Here is a 24,694-nt window from a genome sequence, read left to right on the forward strand (position 1 = left end):
GGGTCTCACATTAACAGGGTTTTTATCCTAGACGTTTATAGCAGAAACAGTGTATTGACATACCTAGAATTAAACTAGAAAGGGCACTCGGAGAGCGCAGACCTCCACCAAGGCCAAATGCCTTATCTCGCAGAGTTACAGTGAAATGTGAAACATTCCTGGGCAAAAAATTACTGTATCGACCCCTTGAGCTCAATCCTCTCCAAAATATAATGGGTTCTTTCTTGGCCCATGCAAGACCCTTCCTTCCACCAAGTTTCATGAAATTTGGCCTGTTTTCGTGTAACCTGCTAACAAAAACATAGCCTCCCTGCTGGTGGTATCAATACAAAATATGCACAGCTGCCTTCATCAAGGCCAATCATTGTAAGATGGAATTCCTTCCTATCCAGATCCTTCCGCTCAAAATAACCGTATTGGTTTTTAAAGGGTATTTTTGTACTCCAGCTTTGTACACAGTCATTAACAATGCGCTACAAAAAGGGTGTCTAATGGTCAATTCTGTTTTTGGTGGTTTGACTTTTGTGTTGCCCTTCAATCATTACCAGCTTAAAGAGCTTCTTCCTGAGTCATTGCTTACCATTTACAGATTTACCACTGGAGTCTGTAAATCACACACACACACACACAAACACACACACACACACACACACACATAAATATATGGGTACATTTTGTCTGTAGTCACACCAATTTCCCTTATTGTCATTGCAAATAGGTGGCTGTTGTGATTTTTGTCTTAATTTTGCTGCAGTCAGTTAAGTTGAACTGGGTGTTTTCTGTAGACTTCTACACGTCTCACTTACGCCATGTCTCTACCTCCACTCTCCTTGCCTCCTTAGATCGCTCTTTGGTGTGTGACCGGACTCTGGCTGACCCAGGTCATACTATCTTTCCTTCGCCTCTATCACTCCCACAGTCAGCACCTCACGGGGCCATGTCTGCCCAGGGAGAAGGAGCTCCTGTTGGGAGAGGCCTACTGTGACTGTGCCTTCACACAGCACTCACATGCTCTCCAACACCCACACCTCTCTCAGACACCCACCGTCCTCGTCTAATAAGAGCGTTTGCCTCAACTCATCGACTCTGTTACTTGAGCACCATAAACAAGATTACTTTCTCTTTTATTGTGTAAAAGACAAAATCAGTAATTTATTAATTTTACACTTGTAATGAACTGTTCATTTTATTTGTTTTGCATAACTAAAATAGTTCTGTGCACTAATGCCTAGCACTTGGAGGTTGATTACCTGAACCCGGTGCAAATATAGCTGAGTTAGAGATGCAGATGGACAATGGATGCAGGTTCCTGCAGTGATGTCCTAAAAACAAGCCGAATTAGAGGCATGCTTGTCTGTTTTGATATTAATGTGACCTGAAATGGTCTTGTTTTGTTTGGTCTAATAGACTATTAGAAAACTAGTGAGTTTGATGCATGTTCATGTGCGTGATCCAAATGTGTTCCTCTCTCCCTTGTATGAAGGTTTTTTGTATGACGCTGTTTGTGTTGAGGCAGCTATACCAGGGGGTTCCCACAAAATGCTGATGTCAGCGAGTGCTTGGGGAGGATGGGAGATGGTCTAAAGGAATTCAAACAATTCCCTTCATTTGACATATGATCTCTCTACCCCAACCCTGGATAGATGTAGTGACACACATATGGCAGAGCAAAAACTGGAATGAAGGAGAGATACATTTCAGTGGTTCATTATTTGTTATGTTTTAAGGAATATTTATATTTTGTGTATGTATTTTGGCGTTATTTATATGTTAACCAGAAACACTTTCTGAAATGTCAAAAATGTGAATAAATCCTCAGGTGCAAGGATTCAACATTTTATGGTCTTTCATGTGTTCATACCACATCTGAATTTAAATCAGATTGTGAAATAATGGCTGTGGTGGCGAGATACTGATGGGTGCATAAGGTGCGTTGTTAAAGGACAACATCTGGAGCAAGACCTTTGATATCATTTTGAGAACAGTGAAAAGATGTTAAATTATTGAGCATCCTATGCCTGGATCTTGTTTTTGACCTTCGAGTTTTTATTTGCATGTGTTACATTTTTTGTGACCAGGAAATGTAAATAACGGCAGTAGGTCCAAACAACAGTCCCAGGGCAGAGAAATTGCAGTAAAATGTTCAACAGTTTGGAGAAAACGCTGTTAATCGTGCTGTAAGAATTGTCCAGCTACAGTTTCATGTATACACAAAAGCTAAATAGTCACTAGCCTACTTTGCCTTTAAGAATTCGTTTTTTCGTACGTTCTACTAACCCAATGAAACCGTTTGGGCGGGCAGTAGCAGCGTACTGAGCCTACTTAGTGGTTTGTATCGCACCAATAGCTATCGCGTATTTGAATGTTAAGGCGGGATTATTTTGTTGAAGGCCAATCGAAAGTAGCGTTTGTTAGTGTGTTTACGGGATGGCTGTACAGTCATTTGTTTGCTAGTTTAGAAACAGAGCTGACTCAGGAACGGATGGTGGAATAAGTTTGGGATTTTATGCCCAAGTAACATATATCAGAGAAAGTGTACAGTCCCTGTCGTTATGAAGCTTACAGACGTGAAGAAGCTCAAAGTCGTCGAGTTGCGTGTCAAACTGAACGAACGGGGTCTCGATACTAAAGGTTTGAAGGCCGAACTTGTGGCACGCCTTTGGTCTGCGCTCGATCACCAATCGATTGCAGAGCAGCTGCCCAGTGGCGGAGATGGCTCCTCCGCTTCTGAAGGAATTCATGTGGACATGGAAGTAGAGCATGAACAGCACACATCTGAGACTCAACCTGTTCAAACAGACATACAACCTCTGGTAAATGTACTGCTTGAGACAGACGCCCAGCCCTGGGAAACAGTGATCACTGGAGCCACTGACATTTGCCCTAGCAAGGAAAGAGATTCAACACACACAGAAACCCGAACCACTTCATCAGAATTATCGTCGGTCGGTGATGACGACAGTGCTCCAGAATCAGGTATTGGTAATGTAAATTGCCATGTGAGCTCTACTGACCATGTCGTTGAGTCCGTCACACAGCAAGAAAAGCTACAAGAAATCGAAAAGCCAACTCCACACCGCTCGCTCTCACCAGATCTCGCTAATAAAGGGTCCATTGCCTGTCATCTAACGTCTTCCGAAGAGTATTTCCACACAGCAAAAACATTGGCAGATATCACCACAGAGACGGGGAACCTCTATAAATGTCACGTTGCTGGTGAAGAGGATAAATCCGAGATATCCACCCCATCATTTACACAAACTGACATTAACGGGGCAGGAGAGGAACATAATGAACAGTTGAAAAGCATGAACACAAGTAAGTATACAGGCCTTGTTAAGTTTTTTTCGAACTTTTCTGTCTGTCCATTGAATCATTTTGTGTGTAATCAGTAGCCTCTCGTAGGTCCTGTTCTTATGGCATGTAAATATCCCTCCTTAAGCTTCATGCGGACCCATAACACTACTGAAGGATCAGGAAGAAAATCAAAGGAACAAACGGCCTCAGGAGGGAAAGGACAGGGGCTACTATGAGTTCAAAGAGGAAGTCCAGTATAACAGGTAAGAAACATTATGTGGGCTCCCTAAAACAGACTGAAAAAAGGTTTCAAATGATCAGTGTACTGAACATCCTCACTATCCATCAATTGCATTCATTTAGAGCCAAGACCCTTGACTCGAACACCGAAGACAATGAAGACAATGAAGTTGATGAGCAGCTAGTTGTATTAGATTCTTGTGAGTTGACAACATGTTTATTTGTTTGCCAGTAATATGTCATTAGTTACACACCAAACTTTATTTATGCCCTGTGAATATATCTCTGTCCTTCCTGCAGATAACAGTGACCTGCACTTTAAGGTGGGAGAGGATGGGATGAGTGGACAGCCTCTTCTGTGGGAGAAGTTTCCTCTCCTGTGGTCAGGCTGTAGACTGAGTCATGGGGTACAATATGGGAAGGTCATCTTTGAGGTCAAGGTATGTTTGTGTGGGACAGTGAAAATGAAGGTGTTGTCTCGCTGGTATAGCTTATATAAGGTTCTAGGTTCGAGTATGATGAGTTTATGCTTAATGTTATTGTGGCTTTTCATGTCTAATGGTTTGTGTGCTCCAATGCATAGTATGTGGAAAGGCTGTTGCCTTGTGTTCTGGAGGAGGGGATGGACCCTGAACCCCATGCCTTGAGGGTGGGCTGGTCCATAGACAACACCAGTCTACAGCTGGGTGAGTAACAGCAGTGTGTGGAGGATAAGGTGTGTGTGTGTGTGTGTGTGTGTGTGTGTGTGTGTGTGTGTGTGTGTGTGTGTGTGTGTGTGTGTGTGTGTGTAAGTGTGTAAGTGTGTGTGTGTGTGTGTGTGTGTGTGTGTGTGTGTGTGTGTGTGTGTGTGTGTGTGTGTGTGTGTGTGTGTGTGTGTGTGTGTGTGTGTGTGTGCGTGCGTGCGTGCGTGTTTCTGTGTAGTTTTCTAGGATATTTATATTTAGGGTTTTTTGTTGACTGACATGGGGTAGCTGTTCACTTTTGGCGGCCTTCTTGTGTCCTTTGTTGGAATTAGAACTCTTTAGGGTAATCTGAGGTGGATTTAATACAATGTTTTGTTTACATGGACTGTTAGTTTAATTTCAGGACCACAAGAGCAGGGTTTAAGGGTTTATTTTATTTGGGATTAGGAAATTAATTCTTAATACACAGTGCAGAGCGTGTTTTGACACTTCCCTGTTGTTGGGTATCATTCATTACATGTTTGCTTATGAGCGAAGATCGATCTTAAGTTTGTAAATATTTAGTGTTTGAGTAATCTGACAAACCATTTCCATCACTATTTCCATCTTTTTTTCACATTAGTATTGACAGTGTGTTTATCAATTTCTTCACATGTACTTTCTCAGCTAAAATAATCCCTTGTGCGTTTTAAACACCAACTCGATTAGTCCAAGGTTTGCATGTTACAGTCTCACATAAGATTGTGAGGTAAAAAAAACAGCGAACTTCATTTGCAAAAACTGGCCATGCATTGGCACATTTAGACCATGTTACCATGTTATGTCTGATTTTCCCCATTCAGGTGAGACGGAGTCGTCTTACGGCTTTGACAGCAGAGGCCGGAAAGTGACGCAGGGACGGGAAGAGGACTTCGGAGAGCCGTTTTCAGAGGGGGATGTCATCAGCTGCTATGCAGTCAGTGACTTAAGCAACCTTCTCATACACAAACAACCTTAAGAATTCTATTAGCTAATACAGTTCAATATAATTACTGTAACTAACAGCAACATAATGTCCTGTTTTCAGTTATATGTCTTAAATCTCTGGTAGACACTTGGTCACATTGTTTGGTGCACACAGCCAACCACAGGCTAATGCTAATGCTACACTGTTCACCACAGTGGATCAGCGACACAGAGGAATCGGAGCTCTCCTTCTACAAAAATGGCCGCTCATTGGGTGTGGCTTTTCGACTGGACCCCTCCCAACTCAAGGGTCACGCCCTCTACCCCCACGTCCTGTGCAAAAACTGCTCTGTATCCCTAAACCTTGACCCTGTGGGTGCCCCCTGGTACTGTGGACCTGCTGGGTTTACCCCTCTCTCTGCCCTCCAACCGCACAAGAGGACTCGGGCTCCACGGCCTCCGGCATCAAGGGAGGAGTGTGAGGTGAATCTTCAAATTACTCTTTCATTTACGGCAGTAAAGGTTTTGGGCCACTGTAAACCAGAAGAGTTCCAATCAACACTCTTTGTCTTGTATATGTGAGTTAAAGCCCTGATTAAAAAACACCATCGTGGTTTTTTTCTTAAATGCATCAACAGCAGCACCAGGCCTACTAGCAACATTATAAACAACATACTCAAACAAAATATCGCAAAAAGGCAAATCTCTTGTAAGACGATGACCCTCCATAAAGTAGGTTGCAATCTGACGCAATCAAACGGCCTCCAGTTCGGATGTAAATCACGTTCAGCTCACGTTCGTCCCTCTTGTGTCTCTCGCCCTCCTCTCAGGTGGTGATGATGGTGGGCATGCCAGGCTCAGGGAAGACCCACTGGGCCCAGACCCTCATGGCTCAGCACCCAGAGCAGCGCTACAACCTGCTGAGCACAGACACCGTCTTGGCCTGCATGAGGGTGGGTCTCAGTCTGACCCCTCCGCAGTCCTGCGGGACACCTTTTGATATTCATACGTTTCCTGAAGAATGAAGCAGTTTGCTGTACATAAAGACCATTGCTTTATTGTGTGTGCATATGATGGTGCAGCTGCTCTGTCTTCAGCTGTAGTAATGCGTGTTGTGTTGTGTTGTAGGGAGTGGGTGGCTGTGCTGTAGTAATGTGTGTTGTGTTGTAGGGAGTGGGTGGCTGTGCTGTAGTAATGTGTGTTGTTGTGTTGTGTTGTTGTTGTGTTGTAGGGAGTGTGTGGCTGTGCTGTAGTAATGTGTGTTGTTGTTGTGTTGTTGTTGTGTTGTAGGGAGTGGGTGGCTGTGTTGTAGTAATGTGTTGTTGTAGGGAGTGGGTGGCTGTGCTGTAGTAATGTGTTGTTGTTGTTGTGTTGTAGGGAGTGGGTGGCTGTGCTGTAGTAATGCGTGTTGTTGTGTTGTTGTTGTTGTGTTGTAGGGAGTGGGTGGCTGTGCTGTAGTAATGTGTGTTGTGTTGTGTTGTAGGGAGTGGGTGGCGGTGCTGTAGTAATGTGTGTTGTTGTGTTGTTGTTGTAGGGAGTGGGTGGCTGTGCTGTAGTAATGTGTGTTGTTGTTTTGTTGTAGGGAGTGGGTGGCTGTGCTGTAGTAATGTGTGTTGTGTTGTAGGGAGTGGGTGGCTGTGCTGTAGTAATGTGTGTTGTTGTTGTTGTTGTTGTTGTGTTGCTGTTGTTGTGTTGTAGTAATGTGTGTTGTGTTGTGTTGTGTTGTAGGGAGTGGGTGGCTGTGCTGTAGTAATGTGTGTTGTTGTTGTTGTGTTGTAGGGAGTGGGTGGATGTGCTGTAGTAATGTGTGTTGTTGTTGTGTTGTTGTTGTGTTGTAGTAATGTGTGTTGTGTTGTGTGGTTGTTGTTGTTGTTGTGTTGTAGGGAGTGGGTGGCTGTGCTGTAGTAATGTGTGTTGTTGTTGTGTTGTAGGGAGTGGGTGGCGGTGCTGTAGTAATGTGTGTTGTTGTTGTGTTGTAGGGAGTGGGTGGCTGTGCTGTAGTAATGTGTGTTGTTGTTGTGTTGTAGGGAGTGGGCGGATGTGCTGTAGTAATGTGTGTTGTTGTTGTGTTGTAGGGAGTGGGCGGATGTGCTGTAGTAATGTGTGTTGTTGTTGTGTTGTAGGGAGTGGGTGGCTGTGCTGTAGTAATGTGTGTTGTTGTTGTGTTGTTGTGTTGTTGTTGTTGTTGTGTTGTAGGGAGTGGGTGGCTGTGCTGTAGTAATGTGTGTTGTTGTTGTTGTTGTTGTGTTGTTGTTGTTGTTGTTGTGTTGTAGGGAGTGGGTGGCTGTGCTGTAGTAATGTGTGTTGTTGTTGTGTTGTTGTGTTGTTGTTGTTGTTGTTGTGTTGTAGGGAGTGGGTGGCGGTGCCCAGAGGGAGGTTGTGCTTCAGCAGGCCTCTCAGTGCCTCACACAGCTCATCAGGGTGGCAACTGGCAAGAGACGCAACTACATCCTGGACCAGGTAACTGGAGGACTGTGTGTGTGTGTGTGTGTGTGTGTGTGCGTGTGCGTGTGCGTGTGCGTGTGCGTGTGCGTGTGCGTGTGCGTGTGCGTGCGCGTGCGCGTGCGCGTGCGCGTGTGTCTGTGCGTTGAAGGTTCGTTTTCTCAAGGCCTACAAACTTCGTAAACCTGAACATGTGTGACGTCTCTCTCTTTCTCTTAATGCCCCAGACAAATGTCTACCCATCGGCTCGGCGACACAAGATGCTGCTCTTCAGCGGCTTCCGCCGGCGGGCAGCGGTGGTGTTTCCGTCGGACGAGGAGTGGCAGAGGCGTCGGGCACGGAACAAGACCAAGGAAGTGCCTGAGGTTCCTCTCCTGAAAGTTAAAGGTGAGAACGCAGAGAAGTCCACTGACATGGCTTTCATTACATGATCATCAGTCGCCTGATAAATCGAATGAAGTTAAGTGAACCACTGAGACTCATTTGGACCAGCCCGATTGGTAGCAACCTGGGTTCATACCAAAGTCTACCCGTGCCGGCCCCCGTCTGACCCAGTTTGAGAGGTGAAAAGCCGAGTCGAGTCATGCGGGTTAATCCATTCATACTAAAGATCCACCTGGCTTTAACCCTGCTTGAACCTCGGTGTGAAGGGGGTGTAAGCCATCTTGGCTATCTATGGTCCTCGGTATGAAGGGGGTGTGAGCCATCTTGGCTATCTATGGTCCTCGGTATGAAGGGGGGTGTAAGCCATCTTGGCCATCTACGGTCCTCGGTATGAAGGGGGTGTAGGCCATCTTGGCTATCTATGGTCCTCGGTATGAAGGGGGTGTAGGCCATCTTGGCTATCTACGGTCCTCGGTATGAAGGGGGTGTAGGCCATCTTGGCTATCTATGGTCCTCATTAGAGTAGAGCAGGGGTTTTCAACCAGGGGTTTATTTTTATAAATATACCTGGGCCCGTCGACATATTTATGTCTGAATAGCCAAGTCGCATTGCCCAAAATACTGATGTAGACCCATATTCAGCGAAGAAATTACACTGACAAGTATTATAGGCAGAATATGTGTGCGGGGGAAGGGGGCGTGGCAGCGGTTACAAACATGAAAAAGAAGGGTACGGGACTGTAAAATGCTTTGGGAATCACTGGCACATTAGTGGGCCGCGGATTACTTTCTGGTCAGAATGGTGGTCCCTGGGACAAAACCAGTTGAAAACCCCTGATGTAGAGGCTTCCTCTTATGGCAGCCTCCCCCTTTGGCAATGACATTCTCTTTAAATATTAAAAAGAAATGTAATATTTCCATGCACCTCTCCCTCTATATACCTCAGTACACCATGTACAGAGTAGCATACATAACCCTCTCTCACTCTAATCATTACTGTAATAATGTGGGCAGTTACTGTATATAGTATTACTATATGGAACCACATCACTGACCTGACTAAGTCAAAAAAAAAATGGTTCCTGCCACACTATTTTATGGAATCCAAATTTAAATACCACTTTTAGATGTTGAGGCCTGTCTAGTATATGTATTATTTTGCATCCTCTCATATGGAGAGAAAATGGGTAAGACGTAAACACTGAATGTCTGGGAAGAATAATGGGGCAAGGAAATGACATTTTTGAAGCTAAAAAAAACTCTTTGCAAGTGTCTGAGTATTGGCTTAGGTTTATTGTCTCGCAATTGTTCCTTAATGAATGAAGTTTGCAAACCAAGTCTTTCGGACTCCATTTGTCAAATGTATTGTAAATGAAAGAGGGAAGAATGGCACAGTTGACTTTGTTTTGGGGGGGACGGCAACATTCTATCTCTCGTCAGCTGACACTGTAGTTTAAATTTGGGGGTTGCTGTGGGCTTTGGCATGAAACTGCGTTTGTATTTCTAAGTGTGTCTGTGTTGACCTGGGTCTTCAGTGAGTTTCACGCTGCCAGAGACGGGAGATCGCCTGGAGGAGGTGCTGTTCACGGAGCTGCCCAGAGAGGAGGCGCAGAGACTCCTGACTGGGTATAAAGAGGAGGCACGCCGCCTCCTGCCATCGCCCCCTAAACGCAAGAAACACCGAAACAAACGCAGCCAAGCTCCTCCACCTGGCCGCACGCCGTGGAACACAGGATCCTACAGTGGGTGACATATCTGAACATGTTCTGTGCTTATAAATCTACATGATCTTAACAAGAAAATTGAAATAACAATACCGGACAGATCTAGTGAATTGCCTGGGTCGATCTGTAGTCTTAATGGCAATGCCATCTCTTCCTCAAAGCACAGTAAAACAGCCTATGATCACTTCTCTTGGGTATGACTGTAAATACAGGAAGGCACCCAGGATGGATGAACCAGCTTCCAAATGCCCCCCCGCCACACTGGGCCCCTCCACCAAGACAAGTATGTGGACACACAGTCAAGAACACATGTAACATGTACACAAGACAAGTATGTGGACACACAGTCAAGAACACATGTAACATGAACACAAGACAAGTATGTGGACACACAGTCAACAACACATGTAACATGTACACAAGACAAGTATGTGGACACAGTCAACAACACATGTAACATGAACACAAGACAAGTATGTGGACACACAGTCAAGAACACATGTAACATGTACACAAGACAAGTATGTGGACACACAGTCAAGAACACATGTAACATGAACACAAGACAAGTATGTGGACACAGTCAAGAACACATGTAACATGAACACAAGACAAGTATGTGGACACACAGTCAACAACACATGTAACATGAACACAAGACAAGTATGTGGACACACAGTCAACAACACATGTAACATGAACACAAGACAAGTATGTGGACACACAGTCAACAACACATGTAACATGAACACAAGACAAGTATGTGGACACACAGTCAACAACACATGTAACATGAACACAAGACAAGTATGTGGACACAGTCAACAACACATGTAACATGAACACAAGACAAGTATGTGGACACACAGTCAACAACACATGTAACATGAACACAAGACAAGTATGTGGACACACAGTCAACAACACATGTAACATGAACACAAGACATGTACATGTACATGCAGACACAGAAGTAGCTCTGCAGGATACATCTGTGCGGTGTGTTGCACAACTGACAGGTTTTCTGTAACACTGTTGTTTCATAGGATATGTATGGCTACCAGGGATCCAGGAATGCCTACGGCTACCATGCTGGACAGGTGAGGAGTCAAACCAGTGTTGGCTACTAGACATATATAACTATACTATATATGTCTATGGTGTTAGCTGCTAGACAGGTACCTGCAGATGTCAATGCAACAGCTACTGTGTGTGGTGATATCTTTTGAGATTGTTTTCTAAATGGCAATGTGTACATGCAACGTGCTCTTATCTACAACTCATCACCCTTCCCTTTCAGTGGAATGCATATTACGGAGCCCCTGGACATTTCAGTGACCCAAACTACATGTATGGGGCTGACCAATCGTACTGGTGAAAAAAGGACCTACAAACTTCTGAAGTGGCTGATGCACTCATTGTACTTCCAATTAATTGAATCAGGGATGCATAGTCAGAGAACATACAGATTTTAGAATTGAAATGGAAAAGGTATTTTAGGTATAACAAAATAAGTTTTTATTGTGTTTAAGACATCTATTACCCACTGTTTTTGGAAGATAGAAAATGCTGTTGAGAACACATTTAGTTAGTTCGTTCCTGTCCATGGCCAACACATTGAAACAGCAGCTGGTGAAATGAGTGCGATATCTAAGCTTTTATGAGAAATGTTATATCATAGTACCTGCCATTTTAAAGGCATGATGGTTCTGAATTGGATGGTTTGAAGTTGAACATGGTTTTTAAAAGGGAGCCCTTTACTTAAATGAACACTTAAGCAGGTGTTGCTCCTCTCACCGGTGGTATTTCAATAAGAAGTTGCACAGTACACACATTAATATGATGTGGTGTTGACGGTTGGCATGCACAGATAAACACTAGTGACCATGAGTGAATGTAGCGTCGTATTAATACACTATAGCGCAAGGAGACCTTTCAAAACTGATCACCTACAACCTCAGGAAACAGAACCAATGTGTAAGGCTTATTTTGTGTACATTGTTGTGGTATTGTGGTTCTCGCGCTCTCTCTAAATGATTGCATCTTTTCCTTCAAGGATGTATACTGAATGTTTATGATAACTTTGTTTTATAATAAAATTGAAAAAGAAATCTTATCACAAAGACCAAATCAGATCAAAGGTGCTGAAAATGACATTTAATACATCTGGACATTTTTTTAATATCAAAATAGATCCCACATCTTTACCCCCCTGCACCTGCAACATTCATCGTCACTTAACAAATGTATAATTGCCAAAAATGCCAAATAAAATACACATGGAAGAGTTCTTTCCCCTCCCAATGGAGACAGTATTGCCTTTTTTGCTAAACTTTTGGGTGTTCACCTTACATAGGTATTTTGTAAGTACGTATATTGTCAAGCCATTGTTGAATTTCCTACATTTGCACTACCTAATAGGCAGTATTTAAAGGGAAAACATTGTTTCTGTGTTCTGCTACTGCTAAAGATGTTTAAAAAACGGTTAAAATGTTGTACACAATAAAATAATTTTACATTCTTTTAAATGTTCCCATTGTGATCATTTATATGGGTTTTTGACATCTTAGTTAAATATGTAGAGGTGTAATTCTCACAAGTCTCCTTTGACTGGCATGACAACTTGATGAAGAATAATCGCTCCTTTAGCTGATGGGCATAATTCTGACCACAGGGGGGCGCTGTCATCCAAAGTCAACCACTCCTTTAGTGAAGAAACAAAAAAGACCAAGCTTGAGGACTTTGCAGTGTATTTCATGACTTGCTATTGGCTACAACAACGAGCTCAATATTCTAGTTATACCTGTGCAGACATTTACAATACATTAGCACAGGGCTGGACTGACATGGCAAGTGAGAGATGGTCAATTTTCAGAGATTTGAAGATTTTGTTGACAGGTGTTTGAATGAGACTGAAGTGTATTTCACTCACTGCCAGTAAAGCCCATCACTGACATATAAACTGTATGTACCTTGTGAATGGGATGCACTATATGCTTACCGTCTCCCTCAGGAACACAACATCTGTGGATTCGTGAGCCTCTGGACCTCCACGCCAGTAGAGAATTTTAACTTCTTCTGCAGTCAGTGAGCACCTATTCTTGCATAAAAAAGGGGAAAGTGTTCGTCACAGGATGGCATGGGGAAAGTGTGTCTGTAGGTGTGAGATGCCATTGCTGCGCTTGAGTGACATTTCTGAAAATGTGCTGAACCGAGTGAGCTGAATGACTCAGACATGCGTGACTGGTGATGGTCAGTTCTAATAGCATAGAGCAGAAGACTTAAGTCACAAGTCAACAGTGGTGATCAATCAGAGGAGAAGGCTGGGGGGGGGGGTTAGTGTGAGTCACTAGTCACCAGGAAGATTCACAACATTCTAATCACATCAGAACACTTCTTCCAGACCAGTCTTAACCCAACAAGTATGTCAGTGTCATTCCTGTTAACATGGCAAACATTCAACATATTACAACTGCTAATGTGGCATATGTCGCAAATTCATTCTCATCAGTAAGATGGGGTGTCATTTAGATAGTCTGTCTCAGAATTATGGAATTTGCAAGGACAGAGATATCTCTGGACAGAAATAGCAGTGATGTTAATAACAGAAGGAAATGGATGCCTGAAAGAAAGAGGAGATATCTGCACTTCTGTCTTTGACCCTGAGGCTGAGAAAGGAACATTGTTTCAGTACAGTGTTGCTCAGTGATCTACTCACTGATGTAAAACCCAAACCGGTTACTGCCTATGTACTTAACATAACCTGTTGCTTTAAACTATGCATTTAGGATGATAATTATGAATTATTATGAGTGATATTAACCTTGACAATAACCAGACATATGTATGTGTGTGTGTGTGTGTGTGTGTGTATTCAAGTGCAAATTCATGTTAATATCGAGATTCATGTGCAAACAGTAGATTCTAAGCACTCAGCCAGCTAGCTTTCCTTGTATCCTGATGCTGACCACAGACAGTCTGGGTCTCCGCTGTGCTCTATCATTATAATGTCAACATAGCCTCGCTGTATTAAGCTTACAAAGTGACAGCCATCCCCACCTGCTAATTACTTTGCTGCAAATGCATCATCACACACTTACAGGAGGGTGGGGGACTTCTGTAATGGCCACATCTGACTGAAGAGTTATTTTATTTATTTTTTGCACTATATCTGAGTTATGTTTCCTTGATGTCTATTTTTATGTGCATGTAATTTCTTTGTGTACGTTATGTATTTGTTGTAAAGCACTTTGAGCTGCATTCTTTTGCATGAAAGGTGCTACATAAATAAAGTTTTGTTATTATTATTATTATTATCAACATGGATGTGTTTGCATCATCATGAGGGGCATGCAGTATTGATTTAATGTGTGATGGAGACACATGCAATGCAGAGAGTGGAAATCATGATGCGCAGATGGAGTTTGCTGAGCTGCATTCTGTTGCAGTGTTGGTACCTGACATAGAACTCAGCACTAGGCCTTCCAGCACTGGTGTGGTTGAGGGCGATTCCCAGCAGGATCGGCTCACTGAGAGAACTAAGGGGAAGATTCACCTACGATCAGAAAGGGGGTGAGGTTATTCTATTACTTTGAAATAATTTACACAAGTCTTTATTCAAAACAGCAGACAGTTTCAAGAAATTGGAAATCTAATTGGGGTAGGTTTACAATGGGAGCGTTTGGGAGTGTGTCAGCCTAACTCCTGCTCACCTCATCACGTATCTCCGCTAAGACGGAGGAGAAGATCTCCATGAGGACGGCTTCCTCTCTGCCCTGGAGCAGCTCTACGGTGATGCTCTCTTCACTGATGGCCTTACAGACAGCCTGTGAGTTAAGGCCAAAGTAGCACAGATACATCAGGTCAGAAAAAGCTCTTTAGTCACAGTCAAGTCAAGCTTTCCTTCTGTCCCTTACAGACAACACATGACAGTAATAATAATAATAATAATACAACTTTATTTATATAGCACCTTTCATGCAAAAGAATGCAGCTCAAAGTAATGGCAATATAATGGACCTAATTCATAATGGGAACACTTGGCAATCACCAGCACTTGCCTTTGGTTCAGGATGCCCCCCTGGTATATCCAAAAGCCCTGCAGCTTCAGCAACTTTCTGACTCCTCCTTAGGAGGACCACCTGTCCATCAGCGGTTGTCATGACAGCCCCCACTCCTAAAGGCTGGGCCAGCAAGGCTTGTGGATCTCCCAGCTCAACTCCTCCACGCTTCTGAAGCTCACCCACCCTCTTGGACCAGTTAGTTCCCAGGTAGTCTTTGTAACAGGTCAGCCCTAACTGGAGACTCAGCTGAACTGGTTTGTTCACTCTTTGGTGTCCTGTGTCCTTCAGAGAGTGTGACTTCACAACTGGGCGATCCCCACTGCAAGTCTCAGGAGCTGGGACAGCTGGTTGTCCACCACAATGGGTGTGCTTTTGTGTATGATCACACCCTTCCCCATCTGAGCAGCAGCGCTGTTGTCTGGATGTTTCCAGTGGAACCTTGTCTTCGTCTTGTGCACCCCTAGCATTATAGGGTGTGGCTGTAGGGCTGGGAGGTCTGGTCCACTTGGCTGAGTGCAGTCTGAATTTGGCCCCATTAAAAAGCCATGGTTCTCTTTTGGTCCTTTCCTCCCACAGTGAGTCTATATGCTTTTCTGCATCTGCTAAAATATGCCGGTTAAACCTGAATGGGAGCGGTTTGTAAAGATACGTCTTTAGTTGCCTTAAGGTCAATAACAAGGTCTGTCATACCAGTAAGTGAATATACAGAATGCCTCAGGCATACTATGCCTATATGAAATCCAATCCAAGTTATAAACTACAGAAAATCTGTAACAGACACTGACCAAACCAGGGTTAGGTCAATGTGACAGTAAAGTACACGAATTAGATCTTTGTGTGTTTTATAGCAGAATGCTAAAAATCGTGACTTGTGATCTGTGTACTGAGAGGTTTTCAATGTCGGATTTGTAAGTTACAACTACAGACCTTTTACTTGCTTCGTAAGATGTGTTAAGATGTCACTTTACCTTGAGGAGAGTTCCACTTGAATTTGCCGTTCTCGCAAACCCCGCCAGGGAGCACAGTGAAGCAAAACAGACACGTCCGGATCCATGTCCTTTAAATACGAAAGACTTTTCCTTCTTCTCTTACTCAAACCAGAGAATGTATAGATATGGCCAGTGCCGAACTACTTAGAAATGTTCTGATATGGCTCAGCTTAAACTCTCACATGTGACCACTCATGCCAAGTTGCGGTTGTTACTGTGTCCAATGACTTTTTTTTTTAATCACTACCTCTGCGAGGCACTTTGAATAACACGTGACAAAGCAAGGAGAAGGGTAATCCGGAAGTAACTAACGTTTCTGTTTCTGGTCATGGAATTTATAGTTTAGTCGTTATAACTGCCCGTGAATGACGGATGAATTGCACACAGATCCTGGGGATAACATTAGACTTAACAAACAAAATGCCCACACAAATAGACTTAAAAGCAAATACTGGCTGCAATAACGTTGACTGAGATTGTTCATCAGTTAGCCGTCTTGTTACGTGCTGTTGCTACATGAATGTGACCACATTTGTTTGGGAACTGATCATCTAGGTTTTATGCAAATAAAATAACAAGCTTTCTCCGGTGGTAGTTCGCCAGCATTACTAAGACAATGAAACGTTACATGACTATCTTAACGTTACAGGTGCTGGTTATCCAGTTTGGTTTCGTCACCCACTAGGCAACTGTCCCGTCTTCAATCTTCATTTTTGTTAACTAGCAAATGCATTCTAAGACATTTTGGTCAGGCCTTACCTCAAGAGTTTTGCGTGTGATGCGTAACGTTAACCAATAAATGGTGAAACTAATCTAGCTAGCTACAAAGCTAACTACTTGCTAGCCTGCTTTTGCTATAAAATACATCAGTTGCTTGTCAGATAGCCCTCTAAGGACGGTAAGTTAACTTTTTGTACTCCCTACTACGCTTGTAGTGTTTTCAAGAATGCAAATGTTGTACATAACAAGATAGGGAAATACGAATCAACGGTCAAAATCAAAACACTGTGGACATCTACAGCCCCAAGGACTACAATCAGGAACCAAAGAGAAACCGAACCTTTTTAGAATGACGTCGTAAGTATGTTTGAACCACGCCCACCACTACACAAAAAACATGCGACGGAGTAGTGTTGCCAGGCCGAGGTCTGCAGGCATCAGGTACAGTTCAAAGAAATATTAATAGAATTATCAAAATAGCATTCACTATTTATTGTTGAAACTGTTGCCGTATTCATTTTGGTGTGTAAATTGCACGGTTTGATGAAGGGGTTGACAACAGCTAAATCTTGTGGCTGTGCATTGTTACTCAATGTTCACAAAGTGTTTACAAACTTTACAAACAAAATACATTGAAGGGCATGTGTAATGATTCCATGAAAATACTATGTTGCGGGCTATGTTAGAGGATGTGCAGCATTATGAATTACTAAACGTACTGGGACAAAGTGTTCAGCTTGCTCTCCGAATGTGACTTCAGTTATGCAACAGTGGACGTCGATATAGAGGTTATGAAACCTCTTTGTTGTGCTGAGAATTATTCAGGGACGGCAGAGTAGGTGTACTGTTATATTGCTTGTTATTGGTACAAATAGCATATATCATATTCCGTGTGGTCACCAATCAAAGGCAAAGAGTTTCTTTGTATATGTCAAGACACCCAGTTAGTTGGTTAGCATTAGCGTATGTTGCTGATCTCGTATCCTAGGTGGAACGAGCTGCCTAGCACTACCAGTGCATGGGCGTCCCTCTCTACCTTTAAGAAGCTCTTGAAGACCCAACTCTTCAATGACCACCTCCCTTCCTAACTTGCACTTCTACTAGTAGGCCTACTTAACTTAATTTTTTTTCAATTTCTTATGTAAAATAGTATGTATTGTTACACTAGGTCTCTATTGCTCGTAGGTTGACTGTTCTCTCCCTTGTACGTCGCTTTGGACAAACGCGTCTGCTAAATGACTAATGTAATGTAACTCTCGTATGAACGATTCAGGTTTTACCTTCTACTTTTAGTCGCTACGAGGATAATTTTTCCTACGCCCTGACGACTGTCCATGTTTATTTAGCCTAGATTGTCTAATCAGAGTTTGTTAACCACGTCTTCTCAAATAATTAATTGATTTGTCCTTACATTAATGTCTCCTACTTTACTGTTTACAGCACCTCATAATCTCACATAAACTACATACGTATGAAAGTGAGATGAAAAGGATATTTTCTTTTATCCTGTTGAAGTTCCATCACGTGTGTGGGCCTAGAACAGACGAGTGCAGGCGGTGCTGACCATGCATGCCTCGATGGGCTCCAAATGAATGAATGGTACGTTCAACGTAACGGCGAAACCCTGTCTCTATTCACGCTGTCAACATGTTAAGCATTGTGTTTGAATTGAGCTGCTCTCGATTCCGCTAATTTCAGTGGGGAAACAAACCCTAACTAAATCTTATTCTGTTTAAAGAGATTTTTTTCCCTGACAATGTACCTTCATGTAGTATTATGTGGAATAATAACAAGAATGTGAACGTGTTAATGTGACATTACCTTTCTACATTTTCCCCTGCAGATCGTTTTTTCTGATTTTACCTCTTTGTGTGCACACTTAACGACACGATGCAGCTGGAAGCACAACTGCGTCTTTGCCATAACTGTATTTGGTACTACAAAAGCGCAAAGCTTCTGTTCTCACATTCAGCAATACATAGGTAAGGGGATGTGTTTTATTATTTTAATATATAAAATATATGTACATAAATATCCCTCTTGTATCACCCAGCCAGGTGACCTTTAGATATTTGTGGGGTAATATTAAATATTATGCTTATATCTACAATTCACTTTCATTACTTTCATATCTGAAATCCACATACCTGGAATGTTAAATCAGTGGTCTTTCAGGTCAATCGTGGTGTCACACACACACACACACACACACACACCCCACCACCACCACCACTATCTATCTGAAATCCACATACCTGGAATGTTAAATCAGTGGTCTTTCAGGTCAATCGTGGTGTCACACACACACACACACACACACACACACACACCCCACCACCACCACCACTATCTATCTGAAATCCACATACCTGGAATGTTAAATCAGTGGTCTCTCAGGTCAATTGTGGTGTCACACACACACACACACACACACACACACACACACACACCCACCACCACCACCACCACCACGGCTATCTATCTGAGGAAAACGATCTGACTTCTGTGACATCTTTGAAAATATGAATGTAATATTTTATAAGTGCATTGGTTTGGATAATCTCCAAGTTAACCAGCGAGGAAGTTAGTGGCTGTAGTTATTTCACTTTTTGGCTAGAAATCCTGATGGTCTGTTGGCCTCATCATGGATTCGCTGAGAGGCTCAGCTCTTACCAGTTCAGTTTTTACCGAGTGACAGTGAATATAGATTTGGCTGGCCAGCAAAAAGGCACAGAACCCAAAGACATAAGTGAAACAAAATAATTCTGAGAGGAATTCTTATCTACATTAGGAGGGAAACTTGGCATGCATGTTAAGCTTTATCACGATATTACAGCAAAGATTAAATTTCTGCTATTTTATTTATAAGTTGATGTCTGTAGAAATTATACTTCTGTTAAGTTAAGTGTATGTATCCCTGAGTACAAATTATTGATCTTCACCTACATGTTCCACAGATCTACAGCAAATTACTATGATCTACTTGGATTAAAACCTGATGCTTCATCGGATCAAATCAAGACAGCATTTTTTGACAAGTCCAAAAAGGTTGAGTCTTCTACCCCCCCCCCCCCCCCCCCCCACACTCTCCCTGTCTTACTTATTCCTCACTAATCACATGCATATATTGGCACTCACATTCTTAATTTGGAATAATTCTCTAGGGAACAATGAGAGCTGGTGTAGTTTAATGAGTGCAGCAGGAGTGTCTCTGAATCATAAGACGTTATTTATCTCAGGGATAAACCACAGGTATCCTGGCCTGTACCAGAACAGTCTTGCAGTCTTTAATTTGACGGAACTAATTTGGAGAATTTTGGGCCACATAATTTCATCAGCATACACATTATGATACTAATTTTCCCCTCAGGGGGGCAGTATCGCACCACAAAATGGATGCCTCACTAAAATCACGCAACTGGTATTGGTATTGGTATTGCTTATATGTCATATGTATCATATGTATGACAGTGTTTGTTTGCAGTGTCAGTGTGTATTTTTACAGCGAGTTTTGTCATTGTTTGTATCTGTGCTTCATGTTTGTGTTCATGGACAACACATGAGTTTATTTCTTTGTGCCGTGTTTGTATGTGTCCTGTGTGTGCACGCCCTCTATCTGGGATGTGGGAACAGGGGCAGAGATAGGGGTCTCTTGTCCCATGAGAAACACAGATTAGAGCTCTGTGATAAACCCCACAGGGGCCGCACGATGGTAGGAGAAGGAGGAAATCTGACACCGGAGAGATTCAGTTTGATTGTAGACATGGAAGTATGTCATAAGCAAGTCCATTCCATCAACAGGTTACCCAGAATCAGATCCCGTATGAACTTCACGTGTGAAGAGCTCTCTGTCCAATTTTGCCACCATTGAATCATGTCATTGCATAATGTGGAATCACTAAAGTGTTAAAGACTAAAGATCTTTTGTAAGAACATAAAAGAGGTTTTCGGAGAGGTCCTTTTCATTAAAAGAAACATTATGATGTTACTAACGGCCACACATTTTTATAAAACTACGTTTGTCAAGCATATATTGTAAAGGGAGATGAGTTAGGCAAAACTAGGGCTAAAACTTTATCAATGGTTTATACAAAATATGTTCTTATACCAGTATGTATTGTTCACATTTTCTTCTCCCACTGACCCGTGTACTAAGTTGGCCGGTTGGCTAAAGCATGTCTTTGTTGCCCCTCTGCAGCTGCATCCAGACAGCGACCCCTCCAACCCTAGCCTCCACGGCCAGTTTGTGGAGCTGAACGAGGCTTACAGGGTGCTGAGCCGAGATGGGAGCAGAAAGGAGTACGACCTCCGGCTCCGACACCCCTACACTGGCAGCCAACCCTTCAGACCAACATCCACTCATGTCTACCGTCCCAGGTAAGACAACCAGCATTTGGCAACAGTTCCCCAGTGGTTTCGGTTCTCAGACTGTTTCATTCACACACCCTCCGTGTGTCCATATTGATCACTTCACTGTTCACTGTATCATTTAGTGCCGAGCAGGCTGAGCGCGTTCGTTACTGGGAGCAGTTCAGCTACCGCCAGACCACGGGCAATGAGCAGTGGGAGCAGAAGAAGAAGAGGAACATGCGACTCGTGAGCTACTGCGTCCTGCTCATGACCCTTAGTATGGGAGCCCACTTTGTGGGATTCAGGTGAGGATGATGAGGTTTTATTGTATTATTGTTGGTTTTTAACAATGAGTCAATGTATTCTCATGCTAATCTTTTGAAAGTAATGGCAAAACCTTCACTGATTCTGGGCCCTAATCTGTACTGAGTCTGAATATCCACCTGTTTTCCAGTGAAGTATAAAGGTGACATTTTCTTGACATTGTGTTGTTTGTGGCAGATAACATCTAATCTAGAGCTGCAACCCCTTCAAGTCAATATTAGTATTATCCACTGTGCATATAAACTGAACTGAATTTGAATGTATTCCCATACATGTACACAGGTTTGATGCTAATGAGCGCCTGGTGTTGTTTTAACCGCCCCCCCATCCCCCACCGCCCCCACCGCCACCGTGCCCAGATAAATCTCATTAATGTGTACTCATGGCTGTCCCCGGACACACGCTCTGTTTTCTCTCTGATAATCTGTGTTTTTGCACGCCAACGTGACACTACTGGGGTCATATAACAGGAGCCACAGAGCAGTCACACTTGGTGTGTGATGATACAGACGGTTTTACTCGCCTGCTTTTGTCTGAGTAGTGGTAAATGTAGAAAAGCTATAGATGTGGGAAAATGCCATGATAATTTAGGCTTCATTTGGTTTGATTTGGATTTTTTTGTACATCGTGGTCAGGATGGGACTTTGATTCTTAGCTTTGATTCAGAGTTGTGACACAGGATGGTGTGACATCATGTGTTTCCTGTTTGAATGTTGCTTGTTTGTTCACCTCATGTAAGTCATAAGCCTGGTATAATCAGACCCAAATTCACTTTGTGGATAGATAGGGTCTGGCCACACTTTACTCAAGATTGTTTCCAGTTGTTGCATCCTAATAGGTGACGTTTCTTTACAACTATTGAGGTAAACAGACACAGGTCTATCTTTGTAGAGATCTTTTCCAGGTGTAATACACTAATAATAACATTATGAGCCTGTCAATAGCAAAAACAAGTAGTTTACTCTGACTCTGACTCTTACTATAGCCGTTTTGCGGTTGCCGAGTACAGCGTTCTAATTCAGTGCTGAACCTATTTTTATTGTTTTTGTCCCTTGCAAAAATGTGGACACAAAAAGATGGGAAAATGGGGCCCAGTTTTAAAAATACCGGAGTGAGTTTACATTTAATTAGCTAGATGTTTTTTTTATTTAGCCACCTGGTAGATGACCACTTAAAGTTACATATAGCCTGTTGTAATGGCTAGCCGGTCAGCCAGCTAGCTAATGTTAGCCTGTACAGTAGTAGGCTACTGAACATAAGGACCACAGGTTGACTAAGGCTGGCAAACGTAGCAACAACAATGTCCCACCTTGCTCTTCTGATGCCTCAGCACGTCTGTTTTGTTTTAGAAACTTGCATAACAACTTACAACTTACAAAACAAATAATGATAATAAGGATAATGCGTCGCTTCGTCTAGCTCTAGCACTGCCACCATTGTTGTAACCACTCTCAAACAAACTTCACTTCAACGCCATTGCATTTAGCCACCACCACTGTTCGATAATTGGAGGCCACTCAGAATGGCCCAGCGATCCACAGTGTTTCCAGACTATAATCGAAGCGAAAACTGAGCTGTGAGCAATAGGTGGGCGGGCCAGGATAGTAAGGCATGAATGCAAGGCAAAAAAGCTACATAATGTTTGAGTGACAATACGTTTGTGTACGTGTCCACGTAGCTCTGACTATTTTCTATGTGTATACATACATTCCCAGCTCAAAATATGTCGGGTTTTTGTTTTGTGGTTATTCAGAAAACTGGAGGAGGTCCACACTAACTTCATGGACAACAAGGACCGAGCTATTAATGAGATTTACAATGAATCCAAAGAAAGAGCCAGGTATGGAGGGACCGCTCAGTGATTTTAATCTGGGGTGTATATATACATATAAAAATAATACCTTTAAGTTATACAGTGACATTTATATGGACATATACAGTGTTAATTACAAAGCAACATATTAAAAAAGGGGCACTCATGAATGGTATTCCATAAAATATATATATGCAGAAGCATGGACACGCATTTACACACACACACACACACACACACACACACACATACACACATATATATATACGTATATACACACACACTCAGTGAATTGCCAGTGAGACCAAAACATATGGAGTATAGGTACGCATACAAATGTTAAACTGGTCCTACAGACATGAAGCAATCCGAGGCTGGGGTTAAATTACATTTTGTGTGACCATGTGTGTTCCAACTCCCCAGATATTTTGCTCAGAACTAGGTGTACTCCTTTCTTAATCCAGCTCTGTTTCAGGTGTTTGGTGCCTATAGAACTTGTATTGAAACTGGTGTGTGTTTCCTTTTGTCCTTTAGAGTGAATGGATTCAAGAAACAGACGTTGATCCTGAGACAGAAGCATGCTGAATTTCTTGAGAAATACAACATGGGCAAGGACAAGGATGATAAGTAGAGTACTTGAAAATGAGTGCTGACTCTTGGGATGCCGTCCACAGGGAGCACTAAGCATGGAAGGCGGTTTAGTTTGTGACTGTGTTAGCAGTTGAGTTTTTTTTAGGATCTTTTTTTTGAGCCATGGTTACCTGTTTGTCTCTGAGACAGACAGTTGGCTAAAGTGAACTTGGTTCACCTTAGTGAATGTTTTTGGTTCTTTGTAGGCACAAGTTCTCACAAACACACATCCCACTTTGGGTGGTATAATGTAATGTCTCACCAAAGGAACTGATTAGCAAACAGCTGCGGAACTTCATCCTTCAATGGCATTTGCTTATCGAGTTCTTGACTCGGTTCTTATTTGGTTACACTTGCCGATGTGGTTGTATGTGGCATTCCAGACAAAATTATACACTGGAATTCTGTCAATTAATATCTACACATGTATGATGCAGATGGAGTAAGATGAATAGGAGAATGGTGCTTTACTACAGTGGAGGGACTTGCAGTACATGTAATGAATTTACAACTCAATGTGAGTTACTCCATGCAGTGCAATATTTGAACAAAAAAGGGCCTAAAATGGTCCTTGTTTTATCAATTGTGTTTCATGAAGATTTCTTGCCTCACCTGGTAGGCTCATTTATAGGAGAGCTGTGTACAGTGGCGTGCAGCTCGTGGTAAACAACTTTACTACAATGCCTTCATGTGTGAAGAAACATGTCACTTGTATGTTGATTGCCTTAATATTTAATTCTAAAACTGTTTTGTGCCATATTGCACAATAAAACATTGTCATGTCTCAACTGAAAATGGATTTGTCTTTCTTACTCCTACATTACAAATGCTATTTTGGGGGTGCTTTTTCGTTGTCTTAAACTATAAGACTGGTCATAGGTTCCCTTCGTGCCTAGTTGCACTTAACATGTGATAATTCTCTCAGGAAAACCTTAACATGGTGGATCCCTTGACTGAGGTGCAACAGCGGATGGCACCTTCCAGAATGTCTGGTACGGATGTTGACGTTCCCCTGTGACTCTGGGGCCAAGGACTCATTTGGATCCAGTGCTCAGATAACATGGTGGCTCATATGCAGGTGCTGCTCTCC

At 42.7% G+C, this 24,694-nt stretch overlaps 3 protein-coding genes across 7 annotated transcripts; 2 read left to right on the forward strand and 1 right to left on the reverse strand.

Annotated features, from left to right (window-relative positions):
* The first annotated feature begins 2,028 nt into the window (after positions 1-2,028).
* On the forward strand, positions 2,029-11,799 carry si:ch211-107m4.1 (heterogeneous nuclear ribonucleoprotein U-like protein 1). Its single transcript, XM_031558023.2, has 16 exons — positions 2,029-3,318; positions 3,443-3,560; positions 3,661-3,737; positions 3,838-3,977; positions 4,121-4,223; positions 5,063-5,175; positions 5,382-5,648; positions 5,996-6,118; positions 7,193-7,213; positions 7,362-7,364; positions 7,515-7,625; positions 7,835-7,994; positions 9,527-9,733; positions 9,928-9,998; positions 10,762-10,815; positions 11,016-11,799. The coding sequence occupies exons 1-16, from the start codon at positions 2,553-2,555 to the stop codon at positions 11,091-11,093; spliced, it is 2,412 nt and encodes an 803-aa protein (XP_031413883.1). The 5' UTR covers positions 2,029-2,552; the 3' UTR covers positions 11,094-11,799.
* A 58-nt stretch (positions 11,800-11,857) lies between these two features.
* On the reverse strand, positions 11,858-16,776 carry nudt22 (nudix (nucleoside diphosphate linked moiety X)-type motif 22). 2 transcript variants are annotated; one of them, XM_012841887.2, is made up of 6 exons: positions 15,747-16,776; positions 14,776-15,400; positions 14,428-14,541; positions 14,173-14,270; positions 12,717-12,810; positions 11,858-12,419 (listed from the first exon to the last, which is right to left on the reverse strand). In XM_012841887.2, exons 1-6 carry the CDS (start codon positions 15,830-15,832, stop codon positions 12,309-12,311), a joined length of 1,128 nt encoding a protein of 375 aa, XP_012697341.2. In that variant the 5' UTR covers positions 15,833-16,776; the 3' UTR covers positions 11,858-12,308. The 2 variants fall into 2 exon arrangements, with proteins under 2 accessions (XP_012697341.2, XP_031443209.1); XM_031587349.2 differs by lacking the exon at positions 11,858-12,419 and having other exon boundaries at positions 12,716-12,815.
* A 61-nt stretch (positions 16,777-16,837) lies between these two features.
* On the forward strand, positions 16,838-24,399 carry dnajc4 (DnaJ (Hsp40) homolog, subfamily C, member 4). Of its 4 annotated transcripts, none has more exons than XM_012840398.2 (8): positions 16,838-16,928; positions 17,928-18,086; positions 18,331-18,469; positions 19,445-19,535; positions 20,686-20,864; positions 20,981-21,142; positions 22,915-23,001; positions 23,509-24,399. In XM_012840398.2, exons 3-8 carry the CDS (start codon positions 18,378-18,380, stop codon positions 23,603-23,605), a joined length of 708 nt encoding a protein of 235 aa, XP_012695852.1. In that variant the 5' UTR covers positions 16,838-16,928; positions 17,928-18,086; positions 18,331-18,377; the 3' UTR covers positions 23,606-24,399. The 4 variants fall into 4 exon arrangements, with proteins under 4 accessions (XP_012695852.1, XP_042566751.1, XP_031443211.1 ...); XM_031587351.2 differs by having other exon boundaries at positions 16,841-16,928; positions 18,003-18,086; XM_031587350.1 differs by lacking the exon at positions 16,838-16,928 and adding an exon at positions 17,567-17,590.
* The last annotated feature ends 295 nt before the right edge of the window (positions 24,400-24,694 follow it).

The sequence above is a fragment of the Clupea harengus genome, chromosome 20 (assembly GCF_900700415.2).
Source record: "Clupea harengus chromosome 20, Ch_v2.0.2, whole genome shotgun sequence".
In the NCBI taxonomy this organism is placed as follows: domain Eukaryota; kingdom Metazoa; phylum Chordata; class Actinopteri; order Clupeiformes; family Clupeidae; genus Clupea; species Clupea harengus.

Bases quoted from the DNA above. Each gene is read 5' to 3' on its own strand.
- si:ch211-107m4.1 (XM_031558023.2), top strand. From the start codon at position 2,553: ATGAAGCTTACAGACGTGAAGAAGCTCAAAGTCGTCGAGTTGCGTGTC. The intron at 5,176-5,381 runs GTCAGTGACTTA...TGTTCACCACAG, and splicing joins ATGTCATCAGCTGCTATGCA to TGGATCAGCGACACAGAGGA. The intron at 6,119-7,192 runs GTGGGTCTCAGT...GTTGTGTTGTAG, and splicing joins CCGTCTTGGCCTGCATGAGG to GGAGTGGGCGGATGTGCTGT.
- nudt22 (XM_012841887.2), bottom strand. From the start codon at position 15,832: ATGGATCCGGACGTGTCTGTTTTGCTTCACTGTGCTCCCTGGCGGGGT. The intron at 12,811-14,172 runs GTACCAACACTG...ATGCAAGAATAG, and splicing joins AGTGCTGAGTTCTATGTCAG to GTGCTCACTGACTGCAGAAG. The intron at 12,420-12,716 runs GTAAGCATATAG...TCTTCACTAAAG, and splicing joins TTGTGTTCCTGAGGGAGACG to GAGTGGTTGACTTTGGATGA.
- dnajc4 (XM_012840398.2), top strand. From the start codon at position 18,378: ATGCAGCTGGAAGCACAACTGCGTCTTTGCCATAACTGTATTTGGTAC. The intron at 19,536-20,685 runs GTTGAGTCTTCT...GCCCCTCTGCAG, and splicing joins TTTTTGACAAGTCCAAAAAG to CTGCATCCAGACAGCGACCC. The intron at 21,143-22,914 runs GTGAGGATGATG...GTGGTTATTCAG, and splicing joins GCCCACTTTGTGGGATTCAG to AAAACTGGAGGAGGTCCACA.